The sequence below is a fragment of the Nuphar pumila genome, chromosome 14, assembly GCF_984573655.1.
Source record: "Nuphar pumila chromosome 14, dmNupPumi1.hap1.1, whole genome shotgun sequence".
Classification (NCBI taxonomy): domain Eukaryota; kingdom Viridiplantae; phylum Streptophyta; class Magnoliopsida; order Nymphaeales; family Nymphaeaceae; genus Nuphar; species Nuphar pumila.
The window spans coordinates 16,895,038-16,910,239 of record NC_143262.1 but is presented as its reverse complement, the minus strand read 5'-3'; the positions used below and the strand labels follow the sequence as shown (position 1 = coordinate 16,910,239).

Sequence of the window (15,202 nt, the reverse complement as noted above, 5' to 3'; positions counted from 1 at the left end):
ACATCTTTGGAACCATATGTTCATTGCTTCCATGGTAAACATAATAGTTTTTTTTTTCATAGAAGCATTGCATCTAGAAAATCTCATGTTCTAGATCTTAAACATTCTGATGTGTGTGAACCTTTGAAGGTCAAGACACTTGGTGGTGCATTATATTTTGTGACTTTCAAAGATAATCACTCTAGGAAAGTTTGGGCTTATACATTGAGAACTAAAGACCAAGTTTTAAATCTATTAAAGCATTTTCAGGCCATGGCTGAAAGAGAAACTGGCAGACAATTGAAATGTGTTCGCTCGGATAATGGTAGAGAATACATGGGGCCATTTGATCAGTATTGCATCAATCATGGCATCAAGCATGAAAGGATCGTGAGGATGACCTCAACAAAATGGGGTTGATGAGAGAATGAATTGTACCATTCTTGAGAGAGTCGTATGTTTGTTGTCACACTCTAAATTGCCAAGATCTTTCTGGGGTGAGGCAATGAGGACAACAGTTGATCTTATCAACTTGTCTCCTTCTATTTACTTGAAAGGAGATGTTATAGAGATAGTTTAGACTAGGAAAGAAGCTTCTTATGATCACTTAAGAGTATTCGGTTGCAGAGCTTTTGTTCATGTTCCAAAGGAAGAGAGATCCAAGCTTGATCCAAAGGCCAAACAGTGCATATTTCTTGGCTATGGCCATGAAGAATTTGGCTACAAACAGTATGACCCTGTTGATAAGAAGGTGGTCAGAAGTCGAGATGTTGTATTCTTGGAAGATCGGATCATTTATGACAATGGTAAGTCTGAGCCATTAGAATCCAATAAAAGTGATCTTGTTGACTTAGATTCCCTTGATGCACCGGTTGTTCATGATTTTGTGGAGGAGATGTCACCTCCTTGTAATGATGCAGAGGAGGAAAGTGCTGAAACGGAAATTGAGGGAGAGCCAACACCCCAAGAGTCACTTCCTTATATTCTAGTAAGGAGGTCCATTAGAAAGAAACAACCATCCAGAAAATATTCAGCAAATGAGTATGTGATGATTACAGATCAAGGAGAGCCAAAAACTTTTCAAGAAGTTTTGGAGAATGAAAATAAGTCTGAGTGGCTTAAGGCAATGAAAGAGAAAATAAATTCATTGCATGAGAATCACATATTTGATCTGGTAAATCCACCTAAAGGGAAGAAGGTATTAAAGAACAAGTGGGTCTTTAGGCAGAAGACTGATGAGAACGTCTCTCAACCTAGATTCAAGGCATGGCTTGTCGTGAAAGGTTTTGGTCAGAAAAAAGGGAGTTGACTTTGATGAGATCTTCTCACCAATTGTGAAGATGTCCTCCATCCGAACTGTGCTCGGTATAGCAGCAACAATGAACTTAGAAGTTGAGTAGCTTGATGTAAAGACTGCATTTCTACATGGTGACTTGGAAGAAGAAATTTATATTGAGCAACCTTAAGGCTTCATTGACAAGGACAAAGAACACCTTGTCTACAAGTTGAAGAAAAGTTTGTATGGATTGAAGCAAGCATCAAGGCAGTGGTATAAAAAGTTTGATTCTTTTATGACTGGGCATGGATATTCAAGAACTTCCACAAACCATTATGTGTTTGTGAAGAAATTTTATCATTCTCTTGCTTTATGTAGATGATATGTTGATTGTAGGCCTGACATCAGCAGGATAAGCAAGCTGAAGTTAGAGCTGAGTGAGACCTTTTCCATGAAGGATTTAGGTCCAGCAAAGCAGATTCTTGGGATGAGAATCGTTCATGACAGATCACATGGGCTAATCTAGTTATCTCAAGAGAATTATATAAAAAAGGTTCTTGAAAGGTTCAACAAGGATAAAGCAGAGCTTGTTAATTATCCTCTAGCAGGGCATTTCAAACTTAGCTCAAGTCAATGTCCTGCAAATGATGAAGAAGAAATCGAGATACAGAAAATTCTCTATACTTCGACAATAGGTTCTTTGATCTATGCTATGGTCTGTACTCGACCAGACATAGCTCATGTTGTTAGAGTTAGACGGTTTCTGTCAAATTCAGGGAAAGAACACTGAGCAGCATTGAAATGAATTCTAAGGTATCTTCAGGGCACTTCCAAGATGAGTCTATGTTTTGGAAATGATGAACCTATTCTCAATGGGTTCACAAATTCTGATATGGTTGGTGATGTTGATAGTAGAAAATCTACTTCTGGGTATTTGATTACTTTTGCAGGGGGAGCAGTTGCATGGTAGTCGAAATTACAGAAATGTGTAGCTCTCTCCACCACAGAAGCTGAGTTCATCGCTATTACAGAAGCAAGTAAGAAATTATTGTGGCTGAAGAAATTCTTGCAAGATTTGAGCTTGAAGCAAGAAAGGTATGTTCTTCACTATGATAGCCATTGTGTAATTCACTTGAGTAAGAATTCCTCATTTCATTCAAGATCAAAACATATTGATGTTCGATACTATTGGATTCGAGATGTCTTGAATGACAAATTGTTGTAACTTGAGAAAGTTCACACTGATGATAATACATCAGATATGTTGACTAAGGCATTGCCCAAAGACAAGCTTGAGAAGTGTCGATTACTAGCAGGAATGATAGAAGCCTTCTCATAAGTCGGGAAGGGGGAGAATTGTTGGGTTTCCTTCCTTATGGGACCCATCCATCTTGGAAATGGATCGTCTGATAACTGATCATATATGGCATCATCAGTAGTTTGATGCATATTCATTATCGTGACAAAATTCTCAAGCACGATGCTTGATCTTCTCGAGGACGATTTGAAGTATTTGCTGGATAGCGATTTGTAAAAGTTCTCACAGCTGAATGACGATTCAGTTGTTCAGAGTTTTGAGGATTAGCGATTTGTTAATGGTGATTTGTGGTTAGTGCTTCAAGTTGTATAGCGATTTGTTTCAGTACTTGTTGGATACCGATTTGTAGTATTCGCTGGATAGCAATTTGTAGCATTCCACTACAAGAAATTTGTGGATTAGTGACAGTCGTATTTCATCGCTAATCCGTCGTCAATCCCTCATTGTAGAGTTTAGCGATGGAGTAGCGACGACTAACTTTCATCATAAATTTCTAATCGCTAATTAGCGATGGAACATATATGTCACTACTTTCGTCGCTAAATTGTGACAAATTAGCGAATGTTATGATTTTTTGCAAGGTCATTGTTAATCTGCAGATATTTGGGTTTGCGACAGATATGAATCTGACACTATTTTATAGGCGGAATTGCGATGGATTAAAATTCATCGCACAATATCAGTCGATTCAGTTTTGCAACAGTTAAATATCTGTCTCTGATCTGTCGCTAAATTAAAGGTCGATACTAATTAGCAACGGATAAAATTCATTGCTAATCCATCACAAAAAATTAAAAAAAAATTAATTTTTTGTTTAAAATATAAATATCAAGAAAAAATTCTCGTGATATAATTTATATATCATGTGAATAAAAAATAAAGTACACATAAAAAATACATATACAAAGCAACTACAAACAATTTATCGATCCACTATAATCCTCGCCAAGTTCTAATTATTTACAAGTGAAAATTTACAACGAGTTTCTTTTGAAACAATAAGAAGGTACAACAAATTCAACATATGAATCTAATCATCTTCAAGATTTTGTGCATCATCTTCTTCATTGTCTCGATCTGTCCCTTTAGCTCCTCTACGCTGATTATCTCCAGCATCCTACAAGAGAAAAGAAAGGTTAGTATTGATAAACAAAATATAATAAAATAAATTATATACAATGCACCTAAGCTAAGACAATCAAAGTAACATGAGTGAATTACACATAGTCTAGCTAGCAAAAAAGTGAAGGATATTAACAGAATTTAGTTGTGTTATAAGGCTGACAGAAAAAAATCTATAATGATTCAATCATGCAAATATGTGTTCCAAGGTTGTCAAAAAACTCTCATAGTGATTCAATCATGCATATATGTGTTCTAAGGTAGTGAAAAAAATTTCATAGTGATAGAATCATACTTATATGTGTTCTAATGTAGTCAAAAAACTTTAATAGTGATGAAATCATGCATATATGTGTTATAAGGCAGTCAAAAACTTTTATAGTGATGAAATCATGTGCATATGTGATGAAATCATGCATATACTAGCTTGAAATCTAATGACATGAAACTTTCATACTTGTTAGGCACCTGGAGACAAAATTTTTCTATCCCAAAAAAAACTGCACAACTCATTACAGACTACGTCAAAAATTGCTTCATGTAAATAGTCACGCATTGTGTCCTTAACAAGTTGACGGACACCATCCCAAGAATTAGGCGGGTCAGTCAGATGCTTGGAGCTGATGCTGGCGAGAGAACTCTGAGAGTCGTGACTAGAGGAGGCAACGACTGGTGAGGTGTTCATATTACTCCCAAACCTCAACATACGACATTTTTTGGGTTCACCTGTTGCAGTCACTCATGCTGAAGGATCAAAAGGCGAATGCTGAGTGAAGTCATCACCATATCGCTCTACCATCTATTGCTCGTATGACTCCTATAAAGTAATGCTTACAATATAGATTAATAATTAAGAATTATAATGTTTATGATAACTTGTATATTACAATATTTGTTAATACAATAAATACATACCATTGTCGTTCTTTCCTTCTCTGTTATAAACTCTTCCGTAGTCTTACGTTTATTTGTTTCAATAAACACATCCTTGTATGGCATAATGCCTCATTTTTCTGCTTCCTGCGAAGTTAAATGATAAAAAATTTATTTAACACGTATGCAATAATACTTATAAATTTGACAATATATAGATTGATGAGTTGTCATTTTCTTCAGGTGGCTCCCAAAAGTCCTAGATTCACCTGTGTATAGATGGGCATCGGGCATCTTTGCTCAGTTTTATGCAGCCTTCGCTGAGCGGTTTTAAAATTCATGCCCCGCTCACTTGTCGCACATTGCATCCCAAACATCTGATCTGATAGTAGGAGGGTCATGGCCCTTCTACTGCAATGGATCATCTATCTCGTCAAATGTTTTTCTTGCTGCAGTCTTCAAATTGTGCAGCATGTCTGCAAATCGACTGGCAGTCACCTTCTGTCATACCTTTCTCGCGTCCTCCTCTTCTATCGTACTCGTGAAGCGATTCGATGCCTACAAATAATTTCAGACATGATTATAACAAAAAATTAATTATGAAATACATTAACTATGAGAAACGATTATATACCATGAATAAGGACCACAATTTGTCCAACACCTCCTCCGGGTACTCTTTTCATTGAGCGACCGGTCTTGGTAGATGTTGAACTAGTGAATGCCTAATCTCTCATATTACTTCTTGTGGCTCGAACCTCTCGCTGCACATGAATTGGTCCACATTAACTATCAATATACAATATTTATAAGATATGTATAGGATAAGTGAAAATAAAATACTTACGGATGATTATTGATATATACTATTTGAATGACTCATCGTGTGTCAGACTGAGAAAATCCTGCATCCAGCGTTGTCTCGTGACTTTTATGAACAGCTGGTGTAGGTGGGTCATGTGCAGACAAAACATCATCCATAGAAAATGAGTTAGAAATTCACACAATGTCATTTAAAGTAATCAAGTATACAATTAGTTAAATGATATACCTATCGAAGCAGACCGTGAAGATGAAGGCTGAAACTGGCTATCACTGGGTGCTTGACCAGTGTAACCTCCACAAACCATATTCTAACAAATAAAAAATGCCATGCAATACATTCAAACATTGCAATACCTTCAAATCATTGCAATACATTTCAATACATTCAAATCATTCACATCAAATATTGCAATACATTAAAATATAAGATATGGCATCACTTGTTAATCATGGATAACTTATCCTTAACTTGCAATACAATTGGATCAATTACACAACTCTATATCTTAATGGGTACATAATCAAATCGAAAATAACTTCATGCAAGACATTCAAATATTGCAATACATTCAAATCATTCAAACACATTACAATATATTCAAATCATAACTCTATACGTATCGAAGATACATAATCAAAGAATAAAAAATGTCATGCAATATATTTAAACATTGCAATACATTCAAATCATTGCAATACATTTCAATACATTGAAATAATTCAAATCATTCACATCAAATATTGCAATACAATAAAACATAAGATATGACATCACTTACTAATCATGGATAACTTATACTTAACTTGCAATACAATTGGATCAGTTACACAACTTTATATCTTCATGGATACATAATCAAATCGAAAATAACTTCATACAAGATATTCAAATATTGCAATACATTCAAATCATTCAAACATGTTACAATACATTCAAATCATAACTCTATATGTATCGAAGATACATAATCAAATCAAAAATAATTTCATGTAATAGATTCAAACATTGCAATACATTCAAATCATTTAAGTTTTTGCAATATATTTTAATACATTCAAATCATTCACATCAAATAGAGGTATGTATTACAATAACTATGATGCATGTATTGATAACTTAATATATTCATGTGCAAAACCATTCATTTGAAGCATGTTTTCATGATACAATTTTACATGAAAGTCATAATCAAATTGAAAGTAATTTCATGCAAGCATGGATACAATCACATCAAACATTATAATACATTCAAATCATTCATATCAAAACAATGTCAAACATGTATCTACAACAAACACACTCCAATATCTCGCTAACTACTACCATGACTAGCATGGAATCCAAACTCGAAAAATAAAAATACTTCTATTTTTATACATTAAAATCATGCTCAGCATGATCTTCGAACTCCATCAAAGTCGTCTTAGATATCCACAAGTAAGTGAGTATGTGAACAGAAAAGTGTTGCATCCAAAAAATTAAATAACATGTGATGCACATGCATCACTTACTCACTACGGGTATTTACCCGATTTGCATTGATTTTGTCACTTACTTACCACGGGTCGCAAGGCATAAGAGGGATCTGTTGCGGAATCTGTAGAGGACACTATGTTAAAATAAAGTTATTACCCAATAATAAGGAGGGTGATGCCCCTTGTCGGAAACGAGACCGGACAGGGGGACGCAGCCCTCTGCTGAAAGCGAGACAGGTAGGGGCGCTGCCCCTGCCAGCAGTAAGGTCAAGGCAGGGAGCAAAATCCTCTGCTGGAACATTCACAAGAGGCAGGGGGTCCGAAGGGAAGCATCGGGAGGCAGGGGTTGAGCTCCTTGTCGAGAATCAATCATGAGGTAGGGGGGTCTCCCCCCCTACCGAGCCAAATTTTTTCGACAGGGGGATCCGCCACCTACTTGGAAAACAAACAAGGGGCATGAGGGCTTCGTCCCCTGTCAAAATTATTGAGGACAGGGGGCAAAGTCACCCTCTGCCAGGGAAAATAAAAGGCCAGGAGGCTTCTCTCCCTCTCGATCATTCTCCGACAGCGGGGCGGAGCATCACTGCAGGAGAAGTCAAGAGGACAGAGGGGGGCCCGTTGGCATTTGAAAGGACAAAGGCGAAGCCTACTATCCTGCCAAAGATCGGCGCAAGGAGAGGGCCTGACAGAGACGATCGGGGCCTCTGCCCGCCTCCACCGACTACAAAGGGGTGGGGAGGGCCCGACAGAGGCTGTCGGGCCTTTGCTGGCCCTCCGACAACCATAGGGGGAAGAGGAGGCTCCAGTATAGGGGAAAGGGGGAGGGTTATCTGCGGGCAGGCTAGGGTCATCGCGGGCTGGAGTCGTCATCCCTCTAGCAACCAGTGGGGGAGCAAGGAGAGAGAGAACAGGAGAGGAAATGAAAGAGGAGGTTGTCGGACGAGACTCACCTAAAAACACAGAGGGGGAGAAACGAGAGAGAGAGAGAGAGAGAGAGAGAGAGAGAGAGAGAATGGGAGGAGAAAGAGAGAGGAGGTCACCAAGAGGTCGACGGGCGCCGATCGGGCGGGCGATGGATGGTCGACGGGCGGCGGGCATGCAACAGATAAAATAGAAAGGGAAAATGAGCTCGCATTAGGGATTTATGGGAAATTTAGCTACAAATTTGTGACGACAAAATTTCGTTGCAAATGTACAACGGAGTAGTGACAGAAAATTTTTGCTACTGAGTCATCGCGAAGTTGCGACGAAGTTTGAGACAGAATTGTTTCGTCGCGAATTCATCGCTAATTCATGACGAATTCGCGTCAGATTTTTTTATGTCGCTAATTCTGTAAATAATTCGAATGTTAGCGACGTATAATTTTCTCTAGCTAATCCATCGTAAATTTGCGACGAAAAAAAGTCGTAGCAAATTTTCATCGCTAATTAGAGTTTTTCTTTTAGTGTTTGCTGGATAACGATTTGTAGTACTCGCTGGATAGCGATTTGTGATAAGGCGATTCAGGTGCATTGTAAGTTGTGCAAAACATTTAGTCTTCTGCATTAAATATGGGTTTTATCCTCTATTTAAGGGATGGATGAGAGAGAGAAAGTGAGAGCTGAAAAAAACAGGAAGAAAGTGTGAAAAATATTTTTAGGGCACCGAAAGAGTGAAGAGAATAAAAGCAAGAAGTGCGGATATACTTCTTTCGAGATAGCTTCGTGAGGTTGGATCTTTAAAACATTCGTTCTTTGTTCTTCAGTAAAGTATATCCTCTTTGTTTATTTTCATTACACCGTGTGTGTTTGTAAGACTTATGATTTTTGGCCACTTTGTATTCTCTGTTTAAAAATAGTAAAAAGTGTTGACCTATTGGTCGTCGTGAACATATCTCAATTTAATAAAAAACCACATAAATTTTGTGTGTTGTTTTGCTATTGGTTTAGGTTTCTTTCACTGTCATCTATGTATTGCCTCCATAGATTCACACTTGCGGAGAAAGTAAGTTTTTTCCAACATCCATTCATTTTCTTTTTACTTAGGACATTAAAAGCCTTGATTAATAGTTGAGCCATGCAGGCTGATCTGGGCTTGACAAACATGGCCCAGGTCTACAACCTGCAGCCTGGGCCCACTCATATCAGATTGGATACCCGGCCTGATGTCCACCCTTAGGCGTTTAGGGATAAGCGTGGAGTTGCAACTGAAATTTTGTGTTGCAAACTCATCAAGTGCAACTGAAATTGTGTTGCAAGCTCGTCAAGTCCTTGAGCTGGGCAAAGTGTTGTAAGGATTCTGCTGGGCTGAACGAACACCTATATCCCATCACCCAAGTTCATCAGAAGTTGACTTTATGGTTCTCCAGCATACATCCTTAGGCTATTTTTTTTTATTTTTTTTCTGGAGTTGAGGGTAGAAGCTGTAGCCGGGATGATGACATACCAAGGAATTTTAATCTCATCTTGGGCTCCTAAGGTTTACAGCTAAGGGGTGACAAAGAGAAAACCCACAAACCTCTAACAAGACAACAAAAACCTCGAGCAGGCCGCCGACCATCATACCCCATTGGGCTGACACTCATAAAAATAATGCATTTGTTCAGAAAATAATGGCGCCCCTCAAGGATAAATACGTCAGTTTTGTTTTTCTTTCTTTTTTTAGAGAAAGGCCAGTTCGAATTTCGAAAGACGCAAAACTTGTTTTTCATAAAATAAGACTACAAGAGGCTCCTCTCTCTCTCAGCCTTGTTCCAAAACTAGAAAAGTGTATCATATCACAAAACCCTTGACAAAGTCAACGCCCCCTGCCCCTATGAAAAATACAAAAAGAAAGCCAAAGAAAACTATTTGATTCCCTCAAAACACAAAAACCCATGAAATCCATATCCAAGAAACACAAACCAGAAATCTTTTAAGAAAATCATTGCCACCAAACTCCAAAAACCCAAAACCCGAAGACCCAAGTTTCAGTGTCTTTTGTCCATTGGCTACATGCCATATATCTAACGTGCATGTATTTACATCCAAAACCAAGTATCATACTATCATGTGCGTGTTGTAGCTATAGAAACTTTCAATAGGTAAGTGGCTACAGAAACTTTCCAAAATTGTCATCCGGTGTTACCCGCACCAGAAAACTCATCCCCGTTTCCTACAACAATCCGGTACTAATTAAACACATTTTTCTACTTTTTTCTGTTCTTTTTTGGTAACCTTCCTTCTTAATCTTAGCACATTCTTTTTACTGTAAAAAATGCCTCCACTGATGGCATTCACTCGTTCCACAGTGCAAACATGGGTAGTTGATGAACCACAGCAGAGAGATTAGGCCTGCTAGTTGCCAACCAGTCCAAATTAGATCCACCACCATCACCAGTACAATCCCCACCATTGGCATTGCCATCCTCATACTTGATCATCTTCCCCGGTGGCTGTGCAGCGTAGAACACTCCATGGTTGAACTCTCCTGCCACCGCCAAGCTGTCGTAAACCGTCATTTTCAGGGCAGACGGATCTCCATCCGATGCCGGATGCATCGGACTCCCCTGGTTAGAATTCGGGTTGCTCAAACTTGGTACCAGGGATGATGAAGCATTGCCCGCGATCCCGCCTGACAGATCGGCAAGAAGGCGTGAGTCGTCCGGTTCGCCAAGCTCCTGAAGCATGTTGGCAGAATGGGAGCGGTCTGAGGATGCCGGGCGCATCATGTCATCCTCGCCAGCGGCAGCTGCAGAAGAGCCGCTAACTTCCTTGCCTGGGCGCTTGGCAAGGTCGCTACCTATGAGGGTGGAGCTGGAACAGATGCGCTTCACGTCGTATCGGCTTATGTCGAAGTTGGTAACGGCGTTAACACCGCGAAATTTTATCGCCGCGATGTCATAGGCCTCGGCAGCCTCCTCCTGTGTGCCTGCGATTCCAAACCCTGTTCATTCACTGCATATATGTGTTTGAAGTAATGCAAAATCTGACTAAGTACATGCTTTGCTTTAACCATCATGAATAGGTGTTGCAGAAATATATTTCACATTCACCAGGATCATGAATTTGGTCACGGTGGTGGGTTCGTACAAATGCTAGAAACGCCAGAGTTGCGCAGAATTATGAACTTGGTCGCCATTTACTTAAAGATAACGTACATGCCATTAATCAAATTTTGCAGATCTTGAAAGAGTGGGACGGATATGAAGTTTTTTTTCTTTTTTCTGAAGAACAAGTTGGCGACTAAATGACCAGAAAAAAAACTTCAATGCTATTGCTACAACTTGATAAGCAGTTTAAATAAATAAACAAATAAATGAAACTAGGGTTTCTTGAGGGACCATGGTTAACTTACTGAACGTTCCAAGGTATAAATCTTTATTTCCTGCAACTCTGCCGATCCGAGCTTGCCATCTTCCATGTTGATGATGCCTGTGCAAAATGATGATGATGGAGACAACGAACAGATGATAATGAATGGTGAAAACAAAGTTCAAAAATTCTGTGGTCTCCTAAAGTCCTACCTCGTCACCCCACGGTAGACGGAAGCACCTCTAGAGAAGCCGCTGCTCTTCCTGAATAGAGAAGAACAAAAAGCTAAAAATATTGAACGCTACTTTCAGAAAAAAAAATAGAAAAGTTGAAATATGAAAAGGTAACGAGTACCCACCGCCTCAAATGGGCAACAAATTCCTGCCTCGTCATATTTTTCATCTCCTCTAACTCTTTCTCATACGTGCTAAGCTGAGAAAGTTTAAAAAATGCGTATGTTTAAGGATAAGCGTTTCTTTTCTCAAGATATCATAAAATAGTAAAAGCTTTAGCTAAAAAGATCTGAGATAAAAACCGGGAAATTTATGTGAGTCGAAGGACCCCAGTATTTCAGAGCAGCTAGGTCGTATGCCCTTGCAGCCTTTTCTTCCTTATCATATCCTCCTGCTCACAAACAAACAACAGACCAAGAGTTTTGAAATATTCAAAAAGAAAAAGGGAATAACTAAGACTTTCCATGACAAAAAGAAAATCAAATGTATAGGGGGTTCATGCATACATACCCAGATAAACTGATGAGTATCCATCATCCAAAAAAGAGTCACAGATTCAAAAACAAAAAAGTAAAAAAACAGCCATTAGACAAATCTCTGCAAATCATGGGCATAAAATATAGAAGAAGAATGAGAAAAAGAATTTTGTGGGTTCACCTTGTCTCCCTTTCCTTGTTTGTCCTTCCTTCCTACAGCTGTTATCCCACAGATGAGCCTCATAACGCCCCGTCCAACGATGCCTGACCACATCAATCTTGTCATAAGGAAAAATAAAGGTAGCCAATATAGACTGGAGAATGCAGTACATAAAATTAATGACCTACTGCATGTTCATAAAAAAGAAAAAAAATGAAGGGCTATCCATGACCCACCTTGTTACACCACGGTATTGAGAGGTTCTTTGACCAAAAGTATCAATGGATTTCCTAGGGACAGGATCTCTTGAGGAAGCAGCCTTGTTGAACCCCCTCTTCCTGTTTTCTCCTGCTAGGTACACAGCAGATGCTGATTGGGGTAGGCTGGAGGGTGCCCCAGATTGAGAACCCGGGCTCATTGATAGGGTCAGTGATTGGAAGTCACCCATGATTTGTTGGTTGTCTTTGTGGGGTTCACAGCTAGGAGGAGGAGGAGGCTTCTCAGATTGAGACGGGTTCTGCCTCAACCATGACTTGAGCCCAGAGATCCCAGCCACCCTGGTGCAGCTATCCATCGATGCAGCCTCCTCCAATGAGACCTGGTAGATGTTGGGGTTCTGCAATTGTGTGCAGTAGTCACTCTCTTGGAGATGGTGGAAAGCAAACGGAGGGACTGTGGGGACATCATGACCCTGGCCGTTTGAGGCATCCTGATGATCACCATCGGTTGGGTTGCAGTGCAGGAAAGATGGGGGGATGTTCATGTTGATCCTTGAGGGTTGGTGGCTGGGGTTTTGGTAATAGATGTTGTCGAAAGAGGGCGGTGGGTTGCCGTGGTTGTGGTTTTGGGAGTTGGGGTACTGACTTGCTAGCGCTGCCGCAGTTCCTAAGAAATCCTCAAGCTTTGGGCCTTCTCTTTCTGCTGTACTGCTTGTCGCCATGGCGTTCTCATAGTGCCTTGCTGCAGACACGTCCATACTCTTCACTCTCCATTCTAGAGAGAGAAATCACTTAGTTTCAATGATCATTTCACAAATAAAAACACAAAAGGGGAAAATGTTTAAAGAACCAACTTGAAATGCCCCATCTTGTACTGAAACAAACATCAAGGGCTTCAAGCAAACACATACAAACCTTCAAACAATAAAATAAAGAAAAAAAAAACAAATATGATAACAATGTTTTCTTTGAAACAAATTCAAAAAGGATAACACCCAATAAATACCTTAGAAGAGCAAAAAAAATATCAAACAAGAAAAGGAAGAAAAAACAACAGAAAAAGATGCATATATAATAAAGGAGAGGCCAGCTATCCAACAACACCTCCACAAGAAATGAAAGAAAAAAGTGAAAACCCATGTTTGGTTTTTACCTTCATTGTGCTGCTGTGAGCGACGTAGTGCCTCCATGATGCAAAGCGACCCATCAGACCTCAGTGGCATCACAGACATCTGCTCACCAAACCCCAACCCGCCCCCACTATAACCCATCCCCCCATCTTCCTCTGAACCTCCCTGAGCCCCACCACCATGAAGGCTAAGATGGGGTGCCAAGGAAAAAGCCAGCCAATTATTCATCCTTTGGAGAAAGAAAACCCCACACAACAACAGAAAGCAACTCACCAAGTAATCCCCAGAATCCAAAGCAAACCAACCCCCAGTGGACTATTTTCTGCCTCTAAAAAAACGCTGCAAGGAAAAAAGAAATGAAGAAAAATCCTCGTGTTTCGCTCCTCCTTCCACGATTCACACCTACCAACTAAACCGACTCACATATTCCCACATGATAACGGGCTACACACAACCCTAAACTCTCTCTCTCTCTCACTCACTCACCTGAACTTCTCCTCTCTCCGACAGCAAATAACAAAAAAAAAAGGTAGAAGTAGAAACTAATAAACAAGAAAACAAGAATCGAGAAACCATGTTGGAGCGCTCCTTCTATTTATAAGAAGGGAACCACATCCCAAACGGAACAAACCTGTTGGAATTCTGGGAGACCAGAGGGCTAAAGAAAAAGGACCCCCCTTTCGCCTTAGTGCCCCTCACTTCTACAAAAAACTACTCACTTGTCATCGATTTTGTTTTGTTTCATCTGTTTCATTTGTTTGCTTTATAGGCGATTGTTGCGATATCTTGGTTACTATATCATGCTCACTGCAAGTGTCATATTGCTGAGAGAGGGTGCAATTACCTCTCTTTTACGTCATTTCATGGGCTCTTTAGTCATTCAATATTTCATGCATACTGTCAAACTTTTTAGTCTTTTTTTCTAATTTTTTTCTTGCTTTTAAAGCGATGTGATAAGTAATTAAGTTTGTTTGGAAAGGCTATTAGTGTGAGAGAGGGGAAGGGTGTGAAAAAGCAACCTGCACAGTTCAGCAGTGTTAGCAGAGAACTCGAGGAGGAGGAGGGGCTAGAGAGCGACTCCTAGCAATGCCCAGGAATATATCTTTGAGGGGCTAGAGAGAGACTCCTAGCAATGCCCAGAAACATATCTTTTATTTTTTTTATCAAATCAAAGAAAAAAAATGGAGAAAATTTGAATAAAAATGATGGTATGAAACTATTTATTTTATAAGGGAAATACCCTCTACGTTGCACCCTTTGAGCACAACACCTTTGCCTGTATTCTCTGCTTCTGGGTGATAAAACAAAAGTACACATTACACAGCTTCCTTTTATAATTCATCCTGGCTTCAAATATTACAGTTTTACCCTTTGTCTTATCTTGTCAAAGCTATTATTGGTCCAATAATTGCATTTTAGTTTAACAAAATAAAACCCTACCATTTCCTCATAATGCATATCTGGTTACTTTTTATTTTCATTTGGAGTGATTTACCTATGGTTGGAGATTTGAAAATCTAAAGCTCAAGCGTTGCTGGAGGAAGAGGAAGGTTACAGAAAAAATGGGTAAATTGTTTTTTATTTTCTTTTGCTGGCTGCTGAAGGGGGGGGTGGGGAAACATGAGTGCTGAAGAGGGGCTAGTCCCAGAGGCCCCTGATTTTTTTTTCTGTTTTGCTGTTTTATCTTATTTTATGTTTTGTTTGTGATACCAAACATGAGAACTGGAATCACATGAGATTCCAAATCACATGATTTTTAATCTCATGAGATTTCAATTCTCAGGTAACTTCATTTCATTTCATTTTTTGAAAAACGCAGCCAAACATATCCCTAATGCATGGAG

The 15,202-nt window shown here is 39.3% G+C and overlaps 1 protein-coding gene across 1 annotated transcript; it reads right to left on the bottom strand.

Moving 5' to 3' along the window:
* Nucleotides 1-10,123: 10,123 nt before the first annotated feature.
* On the bottom strand, nt 10,124-13,499 carry LOC149816513 (AP2-like ethylene-responsive transcription factor ANT). The gene is made up of 9 exons (XM_089986912.1): nt 13,382-13,499; nt 12,247-13,003; nt 12,032-12,114; nt 11,885-11,893; nt 11,677-11,765; nt 11,500-11,573; nt 11,354-11,404; nt 11,185-11,261; nt 10,124-10,758 (listed from the first exon to the last, which is right to left on the bottom strand). The coding sequence occupies exons 1-9, from the start codon at nt 13,497-13,499 to the stop codon at nt 10,124-10,126; spliced, it is 1,893 nt and encodes a 630-aa protein (XP_089843038.1).
* Nucleotides 13,500-15,202: the final 1,703 nt, after the last annotated feature.